This window comes from Thermobia domestica, chromosome 12, assembly GCF_964235325.1.
Source record: "Thermobia domestica chromosome 12, izTheDome1.hap1.1, whole genome shotgun sequence".
Taxonomy (NCBI): Eukaryota; Metazoa; Arthropoda; class Insecta; order Zygentoma; family Lepismatidae; genus Thermobia; species Thermobia domestica.
In genome coordinates, this window is record NC_137465.1 from 42243833 (window position 1) to 42260711 (window position 16879).

General features: G+C 34.0%; 1 protein-coding gene across 1 annotated transcript in view; it reads left to right on the top strand.

The window, feature by feature from the left end:
- The first annotated feature begins 1079 nt into the window (after positions 1 to 1079).
- LOC145665937 (E3 SUMO-protein ligase ZBED1-like) overlaps positions 1080 to 16879 on the top strand; it is a 54277-nt gene continuing 38477 nt past the window's right edge. The window contains exon 1 of the mRNA XM_081733044.1: positions 1080 to 2980. Within this exon, the coding sequence (XP_081589170.1) occupies positions 2727 to 2980 (254 nt within the window). The 5' untranslated portion in view covers positions 1080 to 2726. The remainder of the gene's footprint in view (positions 2981 to 16879) is intronic.

Consider the following 16879-nt stretch of genomic DNA (forward strand, 5'->3'; position numbering starts at 1 on the left):
AAAACTAATGTGCATGGAGAAAGGGAAATACACACCGCAGAACCATATATCCCAGAACCTAGCCGAATAGAAGTAGAAATCGCTATAAAGAAATTAAAGAAACACAATCTCCGGGTGTAGAGGAAATTCCGTCTGAGCTATTTTTAGCTGGAGGCGAAAAGTTGTGGAACAAGATACACAAACTCATTCTCCTTAACTGGAACAAGGAAGAATTGCCACGAGAATGGAAAGAATCAATCATTGTTCCAATTCACAAGAAAGGCGACAAACCCGACTGTAACAATTATCGAGGCATTTCTCTTCTGTCAACATCCTATAAAATCCTCTCAAACATTCTATTAGCAAGATTGACCCCATACGCAGATTAAATTATTGGAGATTATCAGTGCAGATTTAGACGAAATCGATCAACTATCGACCAAATATTTATCATTCGCCAAATTCTCGAAAAAAAAAGTGGGAATACAATACCCCGGCACATCAACTCTTTATTGATTTTAGAAAGGCTGACGACTGGGTTAGGAGAGAAACATTGCACAACATTCTTACAGAATTTGGAATACCAAAGAAGCTAATTAGATTAATTAAGATATGTTTAAATGAATCCCAAAGTAAAGTACGGATAGGAAAATTTTTGTACACGAGCTTTCACGTCGAGAATGGCCTGAAACAAGGAGATGTGTTGTCGCCCTTATTATTCAACTTTGTCCTGAAATACGCTATAAGGAAAATCAAAGATAGCAACCAGGGCCTAGAGTTGAATGGGATTCAACAGGTTATGGCGTATGCTGATGATGTAAATTTAATAGGGGATGATAGGAGAACAATAGAAAGAAATGCAGAGGTCTTATTAAACCCTTGTAGGGACATGGGTTGGAAGTAAATGTAGAGAAAACTACATGGAAGAAGGAAAAATACGTGGAAGTTCGTCGGAATCGTAATACGGCAAATTATGGATGCGTTAAAATATCAAATAATACTTTTGATAAAGTGGATACTTTCAAATACCTGGGATCAATATTAACAGGCGAAAACCATATTCACGAAGAAATTAAATGTCGACTCAAAGCAGAGAATTCGTGTTATTATTCAGTACAATATATCCTGTCGTCGCGAATTCTATCGAGGAATTTGAAGCTTAAAATATATAAAACGATAATCATGCCTGTTGTTCTGTATGGTTGTGAAACATGGTCGCTGCTCGGAAGAAAGAACATAGATTGAAAGTATTTGAGAACAAAATCCTAAGACGAATATTCCAAGAGAAACGCGAATGGGGAATGGCGGAAACTTCATAACGAGGAAGTACATAATTTATACGGTTTACCCAACATTCTTACGGTCATCAAGTATAGGAGGCTCAGGTGGGCAGGTCATGTAGCCAGGATGGAAGAAAATAGGAACGTTTTCAAAATCTTAACTGGAAGACCAACCGGAAAACGACCATTAGGAAGACCTAGGCGCAGATGGGAGGACAATATTAAGATGGATCTCTCAGAGATTGGAATACAAAGTAGAAACTGGATGCAGTTAGCTAAGGATAGAAGTCAGTGGAGAGCTTTTATGAACGCGGCATTGAACCTCCGGGTTCCATAGGCCATAGAGTTAGTTAGTTATATGTATTTCCGTAATCACGAACTCGTCTTTAGAAAAGATGTCCTCGATTGGGTAAATAAAAATCTGGTAACCCTACCACTAGATATTTTTTTTCCGCATGAAATGAAAACAAGTTGTTTAATATATTCAATCTAGGAGCTTACATATCGATTGAAAGAGAAATGTAGAGTCATATCAATATAGTTAACAGCAGACGGAACGTTCAGTCGCCAAGTAACGAGATAAGACAAATAAGAAATAAACTTTACTAGCAAATTTCAGCGTGAGAAATTGTCTACGAATAAAAAGATGTTTGTCATATATTGTAGTATTTCACGATTTTTTTTTTTATTTGCAATGATTTGACGATGAATTTCACGTAAATTGGTTTTCCTTATCATGTGAACGCCTAAAGAAATTCTTTCACACAGAAGGAAGCAATGGTCCCAAAATGTTGCCATGTTATACTTCCGAAGGCTTCGAACCAAGGAAAGTCACATGACACACACTGCTAATAGAAAGAAGATAAGATGTTAACATATTTTTATCTTTTTCTCTCTATAAATGTCCACAATACGTGAATAAAATTACAAATAAAACGGAGATTTTATTTTGTCAGAAGTGTGGGAAAGAACTAAAGTTATTGTTTATTACCACACTTCGGTGGGAAATTTAAAAATTGCCTATCGCCCCCAAACTTTGCAAGAATTTAAATTAATGAATTTTGGTACAACTTGTTTTGTTATCTTTCAATGAAAGTATAAGAGTTTGCTTTCCCATGGGACGGTTCTCTATCGGGAATTTACCTTGAAGAGTTTCTTACCAGAACATTATGTGAAATTTGCGCCAGACTGGATCACACGACGTCTTGAAAACACCCTGTTCTCACGTTTAGGGAATATATATGAATTGGAAGAAAAAGTTTAACTCAATCGTGCAGCTAATTTTGACCAATTATAAAGAGCAGGCTCTTGGTTAGAGTTGAAAGAACAGTAGTTCTAATAGTGTATACTCGCTTTGACATGTATAGTTGCGTCCGCGGCAAAGTGTCGACTAGTCGTTGATTTGTTCTCGACAAAAACACGAATTTTCAATGCTGAAGATTTAATTTGGTTACTGGCATAGTCGTAATGGGTCGATCTGAAGTGTGGAAATATTTTAAAAAAACACATAATGGTGCCCAATGTAAATATTGTGGAAGAGTGATGAGAAGCGGAAGTAGTACAGGAGGTTTGTGGCATCATGTAAATAGCAAACACCCAACAATCCCGACAGCTCGTGGAGAGCAAGAGGAAAGTAATAATACCGATGAACCTGGACCAACTGCAATCCCAGGACCATCATCTACCAATCTACAAGAAAATCAACAAGAAGACAGTTTGAGGTAAGAATTTCATTTTCTAGTAGGCCTTAGTATACTCATGTCCAAAATGATTGTCGTGAAAGAATATAATTTGATAATGATTTTGCAGGGTACTTTTAATACTGATACTATGTGCATAATCGAGAATTGTAGATTTGTGGTAAATTTCATAGGAAAAGAATTATAAAAACGAAAATTAGAATGAGAAAACAAAATGTTATAACGATAACCCTTTTTTGGTTTCGTTTTTAGTACTGATTCTAATATTACATTATCTTATCGAGCCACAATGAATAAACTAAATTGACATAATATACAAATGTCGTTTATTCTTATATTCTTTTTATATAATAATCTTCGCGATCCTTTTAGAAAATAGTATGGATTGAGTATAGCCCGCTCCCCCCAGTGATTTTTAACGAATCATAGTGATTCTAACGATTCATATTAGTTCATAATGAATCGGAATCGCATGTTATAAAGATTTAAGATGTAAATCTTGTGGTAAGGTAGATTTAGTATAATTAGTAGTAGTAGTAGTAGTAGTAGTAGTAGTAGTAGTAGTAGTAGTAGTAGCAGTAGTAGTAGTGGTAGTTAGTACCAATAATAGTAGTAGTAGTGGTAGTTAGTACCAATAATAGTAGTAGTAGTACAGTGGTGCCCACCCCCCCTTATGTCCATGACGCACCCCCCCGCAATTGTCTATCCATAGGTATTCTTCCATGAAAAAAATCTTTTCGATTAATTTTTACCCCCCCCCCGTCAAACATATTTATATAGATTTTTAACCCCCCCCCAAATATTTCATTGACGCAGTTTGCGTCATAACCCCCCCTTGTGGGCACCCCTGAGTAGTAGTAGGAACGGGTTAGAAGCCCCGCAGGGGTTGGTTGGGTTCTGTTCTCGATATAAGTAGTAGTAGTAGTAATAGTAATAGTAGTAATAGTAATAGTAGTAGCAGTAGTAGTAGTAGTAGTGACTCTTCCAGTTCCGGTGACAAAGAACTGGGGGAGCGGGCTATACACAAGCCAGTAGTATTTATCATGTCTTACCTTGCTTATGTTTTTTTTTATAGTAACCTATAAATACAACGTCATGGTGATTTATTTTTTTAAAAAATAAACAACAAAACATACATTGATTTACAATAAGATAGCTTTCTCTCCTTTTTTTCTTCTTTCTAACCTAGCTGGCCAGTGCATATTTACAGAAAGATCACACATTTTGCTCAAAAATAATACAATTAAGAATAGAATACAATATATCGTTGTAATGTTGCTGAATGGACACGAAAGTTTTATTTTCGCTTTATTGTTCTTATTTACTGCTCTTTTGACATAAAATTCTCCACATACCAGTCTTTGCCGATTATACACACACTAACATTATAAGAAATATCGGGCAAATTCGTTATCAAATTATATTCCTACAACATATTTATAGACATGCGACAATAATTTTGGACATGAGTGTACATAATTACGAACAAAATTAACATCCTATTGAATACAAGACACTCCTTACTTTTGTTAGAATAAATTTTAAGAAATAAAGATGTAAGTGAATATTTGCTTTGTCTCGTTGTAATTCTGAGAATATACAAAGTACGTACTGAGTAAAAAAATAAACAAATAAATATAACCCTTCCTGACCAAAGCAAAGCAAAACACATATATTAATAATAAGTTGTATTAAAGTTATGGTAATTAGTGTTTTATATGTGAATTTTCTTGAGGGGGTAAAAGACCAACTGAGTCCTTAACGAATACTTTTTTCGTGAATCATATATAAATCCTTCAAATTCTGATTTGTAAATTATTATTATTATTATTATTATTATTATTATTATTATTATTATTATTATTATTATTATTATTATTACTATTATTATTATTATTATTATTATTATTATTATTATTATTATTATTATTTTGACATTCAAACGATATTTTTAGAATTTTTAGTAGGATTATTTACACCGGTTTTAATGAGATTTCATCTCTTTTTTGATCTCACCATTTTTGGATCCTACATGATGTCGAATCTACGGATCGTTATAGCTAAACCTAGAATTTCTAGGATGGTGAGTGGAATATTATTCCCAGACTGGGAAAACAGTAATTAAGTTAGTGCTAGGGAAGAGAAACCAGGAAAGGAGAAATTTACCTGGGTTTCCCATATAACTAAATCATTGCCTTTAATGTGTGAGACAACATATCCAAAATATAATACAAGTTATTAGTGAACATGTTTTGCTCTGCTTCAGTCAGAAAGTTTTATTTTATGCAGTTCATATGTGCTGTAGTTACTTACGTGGTTTATTTAGTACTGTAATTTAACTGTTATTCTTCTATATAATAGTATCTTTATTAACCTGCTTTCTATTCTTCTTTATGAAAATACTGTATTACAATATACTATCAAATTTTAGAATAGAAATTAGCAAATATAGGGGTTCTTATTTTTGAATATGAGGTATACGACCGTATGTGCTCGCGTTTAGTCGAGAAACTTAGTCGAGTAGGGTCAGAATCACTCGCTCTAAGTATCATGGGTTCCAATCACACTTCGGGCATGTTTGTTTTCAACTGTCCTCATTTTACTTGTGTGTGTTGTGTTGTAAAAGTTCCGATATAATCCATGAAAAGCATTCAATTGGTTAAAATTGGAACTTTAATGTGATAAGGGTGGTTTCCTTTGAAAAACAAGAATGGTTGTCGTGCATACCTATGGTATGTTCAATCTCTGGTGCCAAGTTCGATTCCTGGCGAGGCCTAACTTTCGATATTGACTCATCATTGTGAAAGAAAATGGTTAGCTAGTTAAATAAAAAGCTAGAGGATTCTCGTCAAGAAAGCCGGTGTTAAGGACGTTCGTTGTTTTCGAGCTGTCCACGCATGGTCCTGGCTAAGGAAAGTTCGCCGTAGGCTCAAACTTTCACAGGTTGTCGAACCAGAAGTTAAGTTTAGATTTTCTATTTATTTATTTATTTATTTTTTTTTTACTACCTTGGCTTGTAAAGTAATGTTCGTAATAGAAATCACTCATGAATAATGCGTTTATTGAGATTTCTTTCTCACAGTTAAAAGAAATAATTGACCTCTAAATATAAAGTACTCTATGAATACGATATGTATTATGTTATATAAAAGTAATAAACCGAAGACTTGAAAGTGCATATTACACACTAGTAGATTTGTTCATTTTCAAATACAAGGTAATTATTCTAAATGAAAAAAACTATGATCCAGTCAGTCCTATATGATGATATTTTTCACTGTTTGAGAACTTGAAAGAAAAACATCACAATTTCAAAGTATTACCGTAGTTATGAGTTACTGAAGTACGAGAAATTCTGATATGACTCTATAATAGTAAAATTATCCATTTTTGTTGTGCCCGACTCCCAGTTATGTGTACTGGTTTCCCCTTTGACGTGTGGTTTTAGTGTAATTCCAAAACCTCAGTTGTATCTGAAAAATTAATAAGAATACGTTTTATCTCTTGGAATGAAGAGAGCTTCGTACCGTCATTGTTGCATAAAGTTATAGTGCATAGCAACAAATTCTATCTAGTTGCAGCACATTAAATTCTAAATTGTCGTGTAGTTTGTAAAAATAGGAATAATAATGAATTATAACATTAAGTATTCTTAGATTTTGAATAACTTCGGTAGACATATCGAGGGCACAGTGGCTCAATGGTAGAGTGCTTACCTCTGGTGCTTGGGGTCAATGCTCGGGGTTGTCTCACCCGTTTCCTCCCTCTTTCTCATTCTATCAATTCTTCGATCATCATTCACTTGCTTTAATCATCGTCTCCCATAGCCTAAAGAGTATAATCGTGGGACGTTACACTCAAAGATTTCATTTATTTTTTCATTTTTTTACACATGTCATTCTTTTTCACTACATAATTATACTTACCGTATGCTACTTTCCTGACTGTGTACCCTTTCTACATGTTATGCACGTATTTTGTATTATACAACAGAAAATCGTAAATGCTGTTTGGTAAAATATATAGATGGTTGGTTGGGAACATCTATATCGGTGGTGAAAAACTAGTTAACTATATAGCTGAAGGAGTTCAATGGTTCATCGCCACAGAAACAAAGAATTACATTAGATTCCATACAATACGAACTATTAAAACTTAGTGCCCAAGCGTCTGTTTCCACAGCCTTACTCACTAGAAGACTGGCCACGCCACGACTTTATTTATGTGATCAACATAATATCTCTTTTTTTTATTAGTATGAAATTCAGTAATAAATAGATTCTGTAAAGTTCCGTTTTGCGTTATTCCTATATTCACTTGTATTTTCGTCTTTTTAGTACTCAATATTTTCCCAGAAGTTTTTCCTGAAACTCTTTAGTATTTGTTCTATGTTCGTCAATAACAAACTTTTCATATAATACTATAAGTAGATAGGGCTTTCATAAATTTTAAATTATAATCAATGAAATGAAATGAAATCTTTGAGTTTTACGTCCCACGGTTACGCCAGTTAGGCTAAAGGAGACGGTGATGATGAAAAATGAATGAAATGGTGGAATGAAGAAAGTGAGAGAAAACGGGAGAACCCTGAGGAAACCCACACACATGGTGTTTGTCCACCATAAATTTCACTTGGCGTATATAAAACTAAGTTCTAGAGCGACTGTATATTCATATGCGACGTATAGAAATATAACATGCCACACATCAGCAGGTCACAAATACAAAATTTCAAATTAATAGTTTTGGTATTCACATCCAGATCATGGAGTGCTTTACCTTCAGTATTAAGAGAAATTAAATAATTTAATATATTCAAAAAAGAGCTGAAAGCGTATTAAGTACATATACGTACAGGAGTTAAGCTCAAGCACATTTGATACCTTATGCATTGCGTAGTTTAAACTACCGCATCACAGAATTAGATATCTCATTGTCTGTATTTTATGTGTGCGTTCTTTTGTTTTATACGTTGAACCTATAAGATTATTTTCAATTCAGTTCAATTCAATAAAATGAGTACCATCTGCAGCAGATAGAATAGGCAATTCCTTAAAGAAAAAAGTGGTAGGAAGCAGTGTTGGGTAAGTTACTTGTAAAAATGTAACGCGTTACAAGTTACTTTACTTTCTCTTAAAATGTAACCCGTTAGTAACGCGTTACTTGCCCCAAAAAAGTAACTGTCACTTTACCTCGAAAATAACGCGTTACTTTTAGGTCCGAAATTTTAAAAATGTGAAAAAAATTATGACTTCAATTTTCCGTGCTAATATTACTACCGCTATTATTATTATTATTATTATTATTATTATTATTATTATTATTATTATTATTATTATTATTATTATTATTATTGCACGTCCTGAATCGCTTTATGTAAATGCAAGGACAAATTTTTACTTGATATATGAACATTTTCATATAATATTTGATAAAATGCCATACTGCGTTACTCGTAGGGATGGACACGAGCAAGTTTACTTTGAAACTCGATTCGACAAGAAACAAACATCTTTGAGCTCGATCCGAGAACTCGTCTCAAAAAATTTCCCCCAACTCGACTCGAATTAGGGTCGAGTTTCGAGTCGAGTCAAGCCAAATCCGGTGTGTAGTTTCGAGTACTCTCTTCAAGTATATTACATTGACAATATAAGTATTATCAGTGACACTACTACTACTACTACTAATACTACAACTTATTATTATTATTATTATTATTATTATTATTATTATTATTATTATTATTATTATTATTATTATTATTATTATTATTATTATAACAACACTACATATAAAAATAAAAGATAGGCGTTTTGTATTTGAATACTAAAAAACTAGTTGATTGCCAACATCGGTAGTGTGAAGTCTAAGAGTCAAGGACATTGATCACGAGCTTCTAAATTCGGGTTGAGGGTCTAGGTTGAGTATTCGGGCTCGAGCCAAACACTGTTAAAAGTTATAGGGCACTGGCCAAATATCTTCAAAACTGCTTGTCCCGGGTTTAGAATTGTCAACGACTGGAGCAGCTCGGCTCACAGCTCATTCACTATCGACCCGAACCGAGAAGTGAGCCGAGCCAACAGCTCACCCAACCGACTCAGCTAGAGCCCTCGGCTCAGTTGAGCCGAACAGAGAAGATGGCTCATCCCTACCAAGCTAGCTCGAGCCGATGGTTCACCCCAAGTTAGCCGGCTCGAGCCATCTTCTCAGTTGAGCCGAGCCGAGCTGAGCTTGTTATAAAAAAATCTCTTGTGGTCTCGCTATCGAGACGAGACGAGATGCGAGCAGTGTCCCCTCTCGTTAGCAACACTAAAAGTATTCCATATTACTGTTTAGCTTTCATTTCTCATGGCTTTCGTTTTCCAGTGTAATCAGGCCATGATTTCAAGATGAGTTAAAACGAACGAGCCATTTATCAAACTCGACTGGACTCGAAACTCGACGCGAAAAGTTGAATTGGCTCGGAACTCGACACGAGGATATTACCTTTGACTTGACTCGAAACTCGACTTGAATTCGGGTCGAGTCGAGTTTTAGCTTGACTCGTGCTCATCCCTCCGCGTTAGAAAAAATGGTTGCTTATTATTATTCTGCTAAACTAATTATATAATAATAACAATGTTGTTATGTAAAATTAAAAATACAGAATATAGAGAAACATTACACTGCAACTAATAAAATGAGAACACATGAACTGGGAGTGAATCAAAATTTGCGAGTAACTCTAAAATCGATACATGCTTTTTAAAGCTAGTTTCAAACTCTATAATCAACGGGACTCAGGATAAGCAAACTGAACTGAAAGAACTCCAATTTACATACCATCAGCAAACTATTTTCTAGTAATAACGTAGGCCTGCTCATTAGAACACAGTTTATTCATATTAACCCCTTACTGTAAATCGTTAATTATGGCACCCTAGTTGCTGATAAATACTGTCCGCCGGGGCACTTCAGACACTTTACTTTTAAATTCTGTCCACCATCATCCTCAGCTTTTAAGTAAAAAGTACTCTTTCAAATGTTCGAACGGTAAAATATTTTCGTTCTCCATCTTTATAAAAACAACACCAATCAAAATAAAATAAACTACCGGTATCATTGCACTCCTTGTTCACTCACTGGGTGTATTGATTTGGAGCTGTCAAAATCTACGACAAAATCTTCCAGGTGCTTGCCATCAATTCACGTGATTTCCCTAAAGCTGTCCTCATCTTCAAAACACAGCAAGTGGCACTATGAACTTATCTCTTTCTTTGTGTGTCTGTGACTGTAGATCACTGACATACGTAGTTCATGCTCGATAGTTTTATTCTGATAAATTCACTTACAGGAAAGAAATATTTGTTTCCGAAAAAACATACGGTACATATTTTGTAGATACTCATCCGAAATGTAACGCGAAAAAAGTAACGCAAACTAGGTACGTTACTAAAAAATTTGTAACGCGTTAGCGTTACAGTTACTTTGGAAAAAATGTAACGCGTTACTAGGAAACGTTACTTAAAAAGTAACGCGTTACTTGCGTTACGTTACTTCCCAAGACTGGTAAGAAGTTCTATCTCATAAATTGCATATTTGCTTTCTGTTGGTGTTTGTGTATGAGATGCAGAAGATTTCTCACAGTGTCGTCAACACATTTCTTGAAAAGAGTACCGTGAGATTGGTTGATCACATTCTTTACAACCTAATTGAAAACGTTGGTATGGAAATGGATAGTACTGTGTAGCTAAAATAATGCCTTCAAGTGTATTATTATTATTATTATTATTATTATTATTATTATTATTATTATTATTATTATTATTATTATTATTATTATTATTATTTTGCTTAAATGCTTCTCCTAGCTGATAGTGGAGTACCCTTTTTAGCAAGTGAATACCTTATCTCCGTTATTATCTTGTATAGAATATCCTATTAAGAAAATTAGAAGTAACAACAAAAGACTATCATACAATGCTCACAATAGTTACTTAAATATACGGACGATATAGACTTAGTAGGGGATACAAAATAAATACTACAGTGTTAGCAAATAGGAATGAAATTAACAAAAAAGTAAATAGTAAATTAATAGCAGGTAGAGGCGTAGCGTGATCGAAGGTTTTTTTTTGGAGGGATGGGATAACCATATACGTATATACGAATGAAAAATTTTTAGGTATTAGAAATAATCTTGAAATCACTATACACACAACATTGCGATAATATTTAGATTAAGAGATATGTGCTTCTGCCAAGACATAAAATTTGCATTTATTTAGGGAACATACTTTTTTGCATTAATAGCTTCTACCTATTTACTCAGTCCTGGGTAGTCCTACTTATTATAATTTAATACGTTTGAAATACGTTCAGCATATTACTGTAAGACCATTCATTTTAATTACGAAAAGTAACTGTGATGTTATTTGATTTTTTTAAAAAAATCATTCTTTTGAGATAGTATATAGCAATCTTTTATTTGTTGTGGTTTCCTCCTTCCAGGCTGTTTCGGCTCTCTAAGGGCATTCAATCTCAATTAAACAACAATCAAATATTTAAATTTACCATCAAATATATGGGTTGTCATATTTTCAAATGAAAACTACTAGACTTATCAGGGTAGATAAATATTTATTCAGATAATAAAGTAAATCGTAGTAATTCGACGAAATTCTTTAAGGCCAAAAAAAAAAAAAAAAAAAAAAAAAAAAAGATTCGGAACTCTTTCACTTCAGAGCCCTGTCCCTTAAGTTAGATGATCATCACTCAGACTACAGACTCCTATAACTTTACTTAGTTAGACTCCACCGATCCGTCATTCCCTCACAGTTTCATCTGAGGCCTACCTCTATCAGGAAAGCCTGACTACAACTTTCCGTCTTTAAACGTAAGAGATCTGTTTGTCAATGGACATCACTTAGCTCAACGACAGATTCTCTTTCTCTAAAGAGAAAACCATCACTTAGGTTTCTCTGGCGGTAAAAAAAAAAAATCTAAAGAAAAAACTTTAAAATGTTTTCTGCTTCCGAGGTTAAAAAAAATTATAACCTACTTCTCCTAACTAGAAGATAATGGGAATCACTTATCCCAATAAGCTATCATTTAAGCTTATAACCTGGCTAGCTAAATGTCATCAAAACTTGGTCATCACTCAGACTGAAGGAAGTCACTTATTCCTTGCTCTGACCATCACTTAGGCCAGTCCCTACTTATTTCATTAAAATATCAGAAAATTCTAATGCCATCACTCAGGCTCCAAAGAAATAATTTATTCTCTGTCATCGGCCATCATTCAGACTGTTCCCTACAAGATAGGAAAGTTAAAAAAAAAAAAACCGAGGCAGGACCTTAATAACGCAGGTCGGCTCTAACAGCCATAGTCATCCAGCAGTATATCCCTATGCGGCAAGAGACTTCCTTTTATATGGTCGATGACTCTTCCCCTTTTTAGTTTACTTAATTTTATTTTCGCTTAAAAATCTGCAAAAAAAATCTTTTGAAAAACGAGCAACCGTCACAAGCCTCTGGAAAATTCCATCGATCACTATAAGAAAACCTATATAGAAAAAACTTGAATATTGAGTTCGTTAAATAAAGCTGAAAAGAAATCCAAGCTAGAGTACACAGCTTAAGCAGATATACACATATAAATAAGCAATAACAAAGATGAAATTATAAATATATATAACACATAATACGTGTATATGTAATTAAATATATGTCTGGCCAGACTTACCTTTATCAATAACAACATTATATACACTTGTACACTAATTCTTTATTCACAAAAAATTAAACACAGTAAGGGCAAATCCTCGTCCTTACATATTTTAGGTGTTTTATAAATATTTATTTATTTTAATTCTGAAATGCTGATCAAGATTTTTAAAGCAAAGGTCAAATGTGAAATATACTTACTACAAAAGTCTTGCTACAAAAGTTTTATTGGGTTTCCAGTATTTAAAAAATGTTATTTCAATAAAGGGAAGAATTACAGATAACATTTTAGATGCTTTAGAGTTAAAGAAAGAAATATTAATCATTTTATTACGCTGCGTCTATGATTCTGTGCCTTGAATTTTGTCCGTTTTGGCAGAATTTTCCTTGGGCTTTGTCCTCTTGGATTCTCTTCTGCATTCCTAAATCTGTTTAGTGTTTCTAACAGATTATGTATGAAAAATAACTCTATCTTTAAGTTTCATCATATATTTTGGCTGTTATTCTACTTGTTCTTCTCGGAAAAATGATTAGGATACAATTCTGTTATTAGCTGTGTTATTTGCACTTACTTTATTAATGATGAATGTGATTTAAAAAAAAATACCTGCAGGGAAATTGAAAACTGATTGTTATTAGAAAGCCTTTTGGTATTATAACTGAAACGAACACAAAACAAACTTACTTCAGTCTAACATCAAGTCATTCTACAACAAAAATTCATTCGGATTTAAAGAAATTTATTTTCTGCGTGATAAGTACTATACACATCCTACACATACATACACTAACTACATACTATAGCTTACATCCTCAAGATATGTTTGGTCATATGTTAAACAAACAATGCAAGAGGATACATAAGACGGCCCTTAAGAAAGAGTCTTAGTCTTCTACATCATAACTCCTTTTCCGGCATCACCTTGTCAGCTGATTTGTATTCTGTATATAGCAGCAATACAAAATATCAATATCACATGTTGAAATACTTCTATGTTTTTGTAAAGTTGCAATCAAATCAAAAGGTCTAATAATCGAGGAAGAAAGGGATTTATAAGATTTTGTTTCAGTTCGGCACTTTTGAAGGTGAATGGTTGCTGGGTTCACTCTTTTTCTTTTTCCAGATAGATGTGGAACTATTATGACAATGTTGAGGGAAGAACAACTAATATTGTCATGGGGTGACACTCTAAATTAAACAGAAAACTGACAAAAGAAATCCAAATATTTTTACATTTGTGCAACTTTTACAAGAACAAAGAGAAAATAAAGCTACTATGTTAATGTTGGAAGTAGGAAACAAGGAATTAAAGCTTAAATATAGGCGAGTTGAACAGAAAATCACAACACTGAGAAGAAGTCTGGAATTATGTGTAAGATTTGGTGGCTTACGTATATGTAGTTGCATACTGTTCACATTTAGAACAGTGATGATTCTAAATTGTATTGGCTATATTGGTGATATGTGATATTTAGTATTCCTAGTATATGCATTGACAATATAAGTAGCTGGCGTATGACATATTGCATGTAATATAGAATCAGGTATAGAAGACAAATCACCTCATCAGGTTATGCCGAAAAAGGAGTTGTCATGTAGAAGGCCAAGGCTTCTTTTCTTAAAGGGCCGTCTTATGCATCCTCTTGCATTGTTTGTTTAACATGTGGTGAAACATGTTTTGAAAATGTGTACTGTGACACCTTTTAAGTACTGCAGGCCTTAGCATGCTGGAGATAAACTACTGGAAATCCGAATAAATTTTGTTTTAAAATGACTTGATATTAAACCGAGGTAAGTCTGGTTCGTGTTCCTTTCAGTTGCAATGTCAAACGGCTTTCTTGCAACTGAGTTAATCAACTCAAAAAAGATGTGATGTAGAAGACAAACGCTCTTTTTTAAGGATCGTCTTATGCATTCTCTTGCATGGTTTGTTTAGTATATGGCCAAACATGTCTTGAGGGTGTGAATTGTGACACCTTTTTACGTACTGCGAGACTTTTAAAGTGCTGAAGATGAACTGCTGGAAAACTGAATAAAATTTTGTTGTGGAATGGCTTGATATTAGACCGAAGTTTGTTTTACGTTCGTTTCAGTTACAATGTCAAACGACTTTCTTGCAACTGACAAAGGAAGTTCGGGAAAAAGCACTTGCCTGCAGAGAAATTAATCATACCACATGAAAGACCAATTCATGCTGATTACAACAAGGTAATCAAATGCATGTACGGTTGAGAACTTTTCAAGAGATTCAATGTTAAACGCAGGATTGCACCTCCTAGCAACATACCGTAATTATACAGTTTTGATGGTTTAAACTTACTACTGCTTGATCACTGTGGTCCATTCACAGACAAATTGTCCATTGTAAGTAGAATGACGGATGGCAAAGACGTAATGATTGAGAATGTACCAAAGAACTGCACATGATTTGTACAACCATTTGATGTGTTTGGATTCCGATCAATTAAAGATTATGGCAGGAGATTTGTACATAGTATGAAACTTCTTCATCCAGACGTTATGATGTACCAACGAAACAATCAAACGAAGTTCGTATCCATGGTAATGAATTAGTTCCGATCACCGCGATACATTGGATTGTTTCAGTTTGCGTTCCACAAGGCATGTTACCGAACAATCACTTGTCATATCACCTATCGAATTTGTTTTTTGCTTTGATTGTGCGAACTGCTCCCTTGACGGATGCAACGCAATTGCACATATAAAGTGTTCATGATGCAAGGCAGTATTTTGCCCGTGTCATTTCTTTACAGAACAGAAGAGCAGCAGTGATCAATTTTCAACTCTAACCTATGATTATTATGAACATATAATGACTAATTTTAAGTAACAAACACGTTAGTTATTGCAAAACAGTTTCTTCTGTTACCTCCGATAGATTTCAATTCGTATGTTAATATTCGTTGCTAATAATGTTGTACTTAACGCGTTTAAATGCGCATAGACTCATTTTTTATATGAATTTCCAAGTCCAGTCTCTCGAACAGTTCTCAACCGTACAGGAATTTTATTAACTTGTAGTAGTCAGAATGGATTGGTCCTTCAAGTAGTATGCTTAGTTTCTCTGCAGCCGAGTGCTTTCTCCAGAACTTTCCTTGTGAGTCAATCAATTTTCCATTACCCTGCTGGTATATATATATGTTAAAAAATCACATGTATCTTTAGATGTGAATATTAAAAGTAGATGTGAATAACACTGCTAATAACAGAACTATATCCTAGTCATTTTTCCGAGAGGAACAAGTAGAATAACATCTAAAATTTACGATGAAACTTGAAGAAATAGTTATACTTCATACAGAATCTGTTGGAATTACTGAAGAAAAATCCTTCCCTGCACAAAATTCTCCGTCTCAAAAGATTAGGCAGAACGGGAATTGCTATTCCGTATAAAGATAAGATTTTTAAAAATATTTTCAATAATGTGCTGGAGGGCGTTTAGGCAGAACGGGAGATATCATTTTTCCCTTACCTCAGAATGAAAAGCAAAGTCCTGTATGTAGGTTTTGTGACAAATTAAAGCACTAGTACCAAGTTTTATTTTGCTTAAAATGCCTATTTCAACGTTAGTTTCTATTTTAGCTTATTTTGCGACTTACATTGTGGATTGTGGATAGACCGGGAGTTGAACCCTGGGACTTTGTCTTTCCATGTCAGTTCTCAGTTTGTAAAGCACTTACACGGAAAGCCAAGACTAGGATACTCGGTTGTCGTAATTTTTCAAGACTTCATTTCTTTTTTCTTTGTGTCACAGATATTGCTACTTCAAATATTTGATAGTTCGGCAAATGAATGGTGTATCCATATCGGTAAGATAGGTTTATAAGGCAACGCTGGATAGCATGCAGAAAAATCGGGAGAAAGCCGTGAACAGTAACAGGGAAAGCCATAAATTCAGGTTCAATTTGCGGTCAGTTCAAATTTTTTCCTAGCTTTTACACTATTAAGTTTTTAAATAAAGAAATATTATTAAAAAACCCTAAAATAAAAATTCTAGTGCAAAAATAATTAAACGTTCAACGCTTTTTAATCCTTTAACTATTCAAATTGCAAGAGGAAGACTTAGATCTAATACAAAATAATATAATGCACAAATCAAAATTGTGGTTAGGGGTTGTTTTGACCGCGGCATCTGTTCAAGTGCAATACATTTACTATGAGGATAATGGAATTAGATCTCAGAGTGTCTAAGG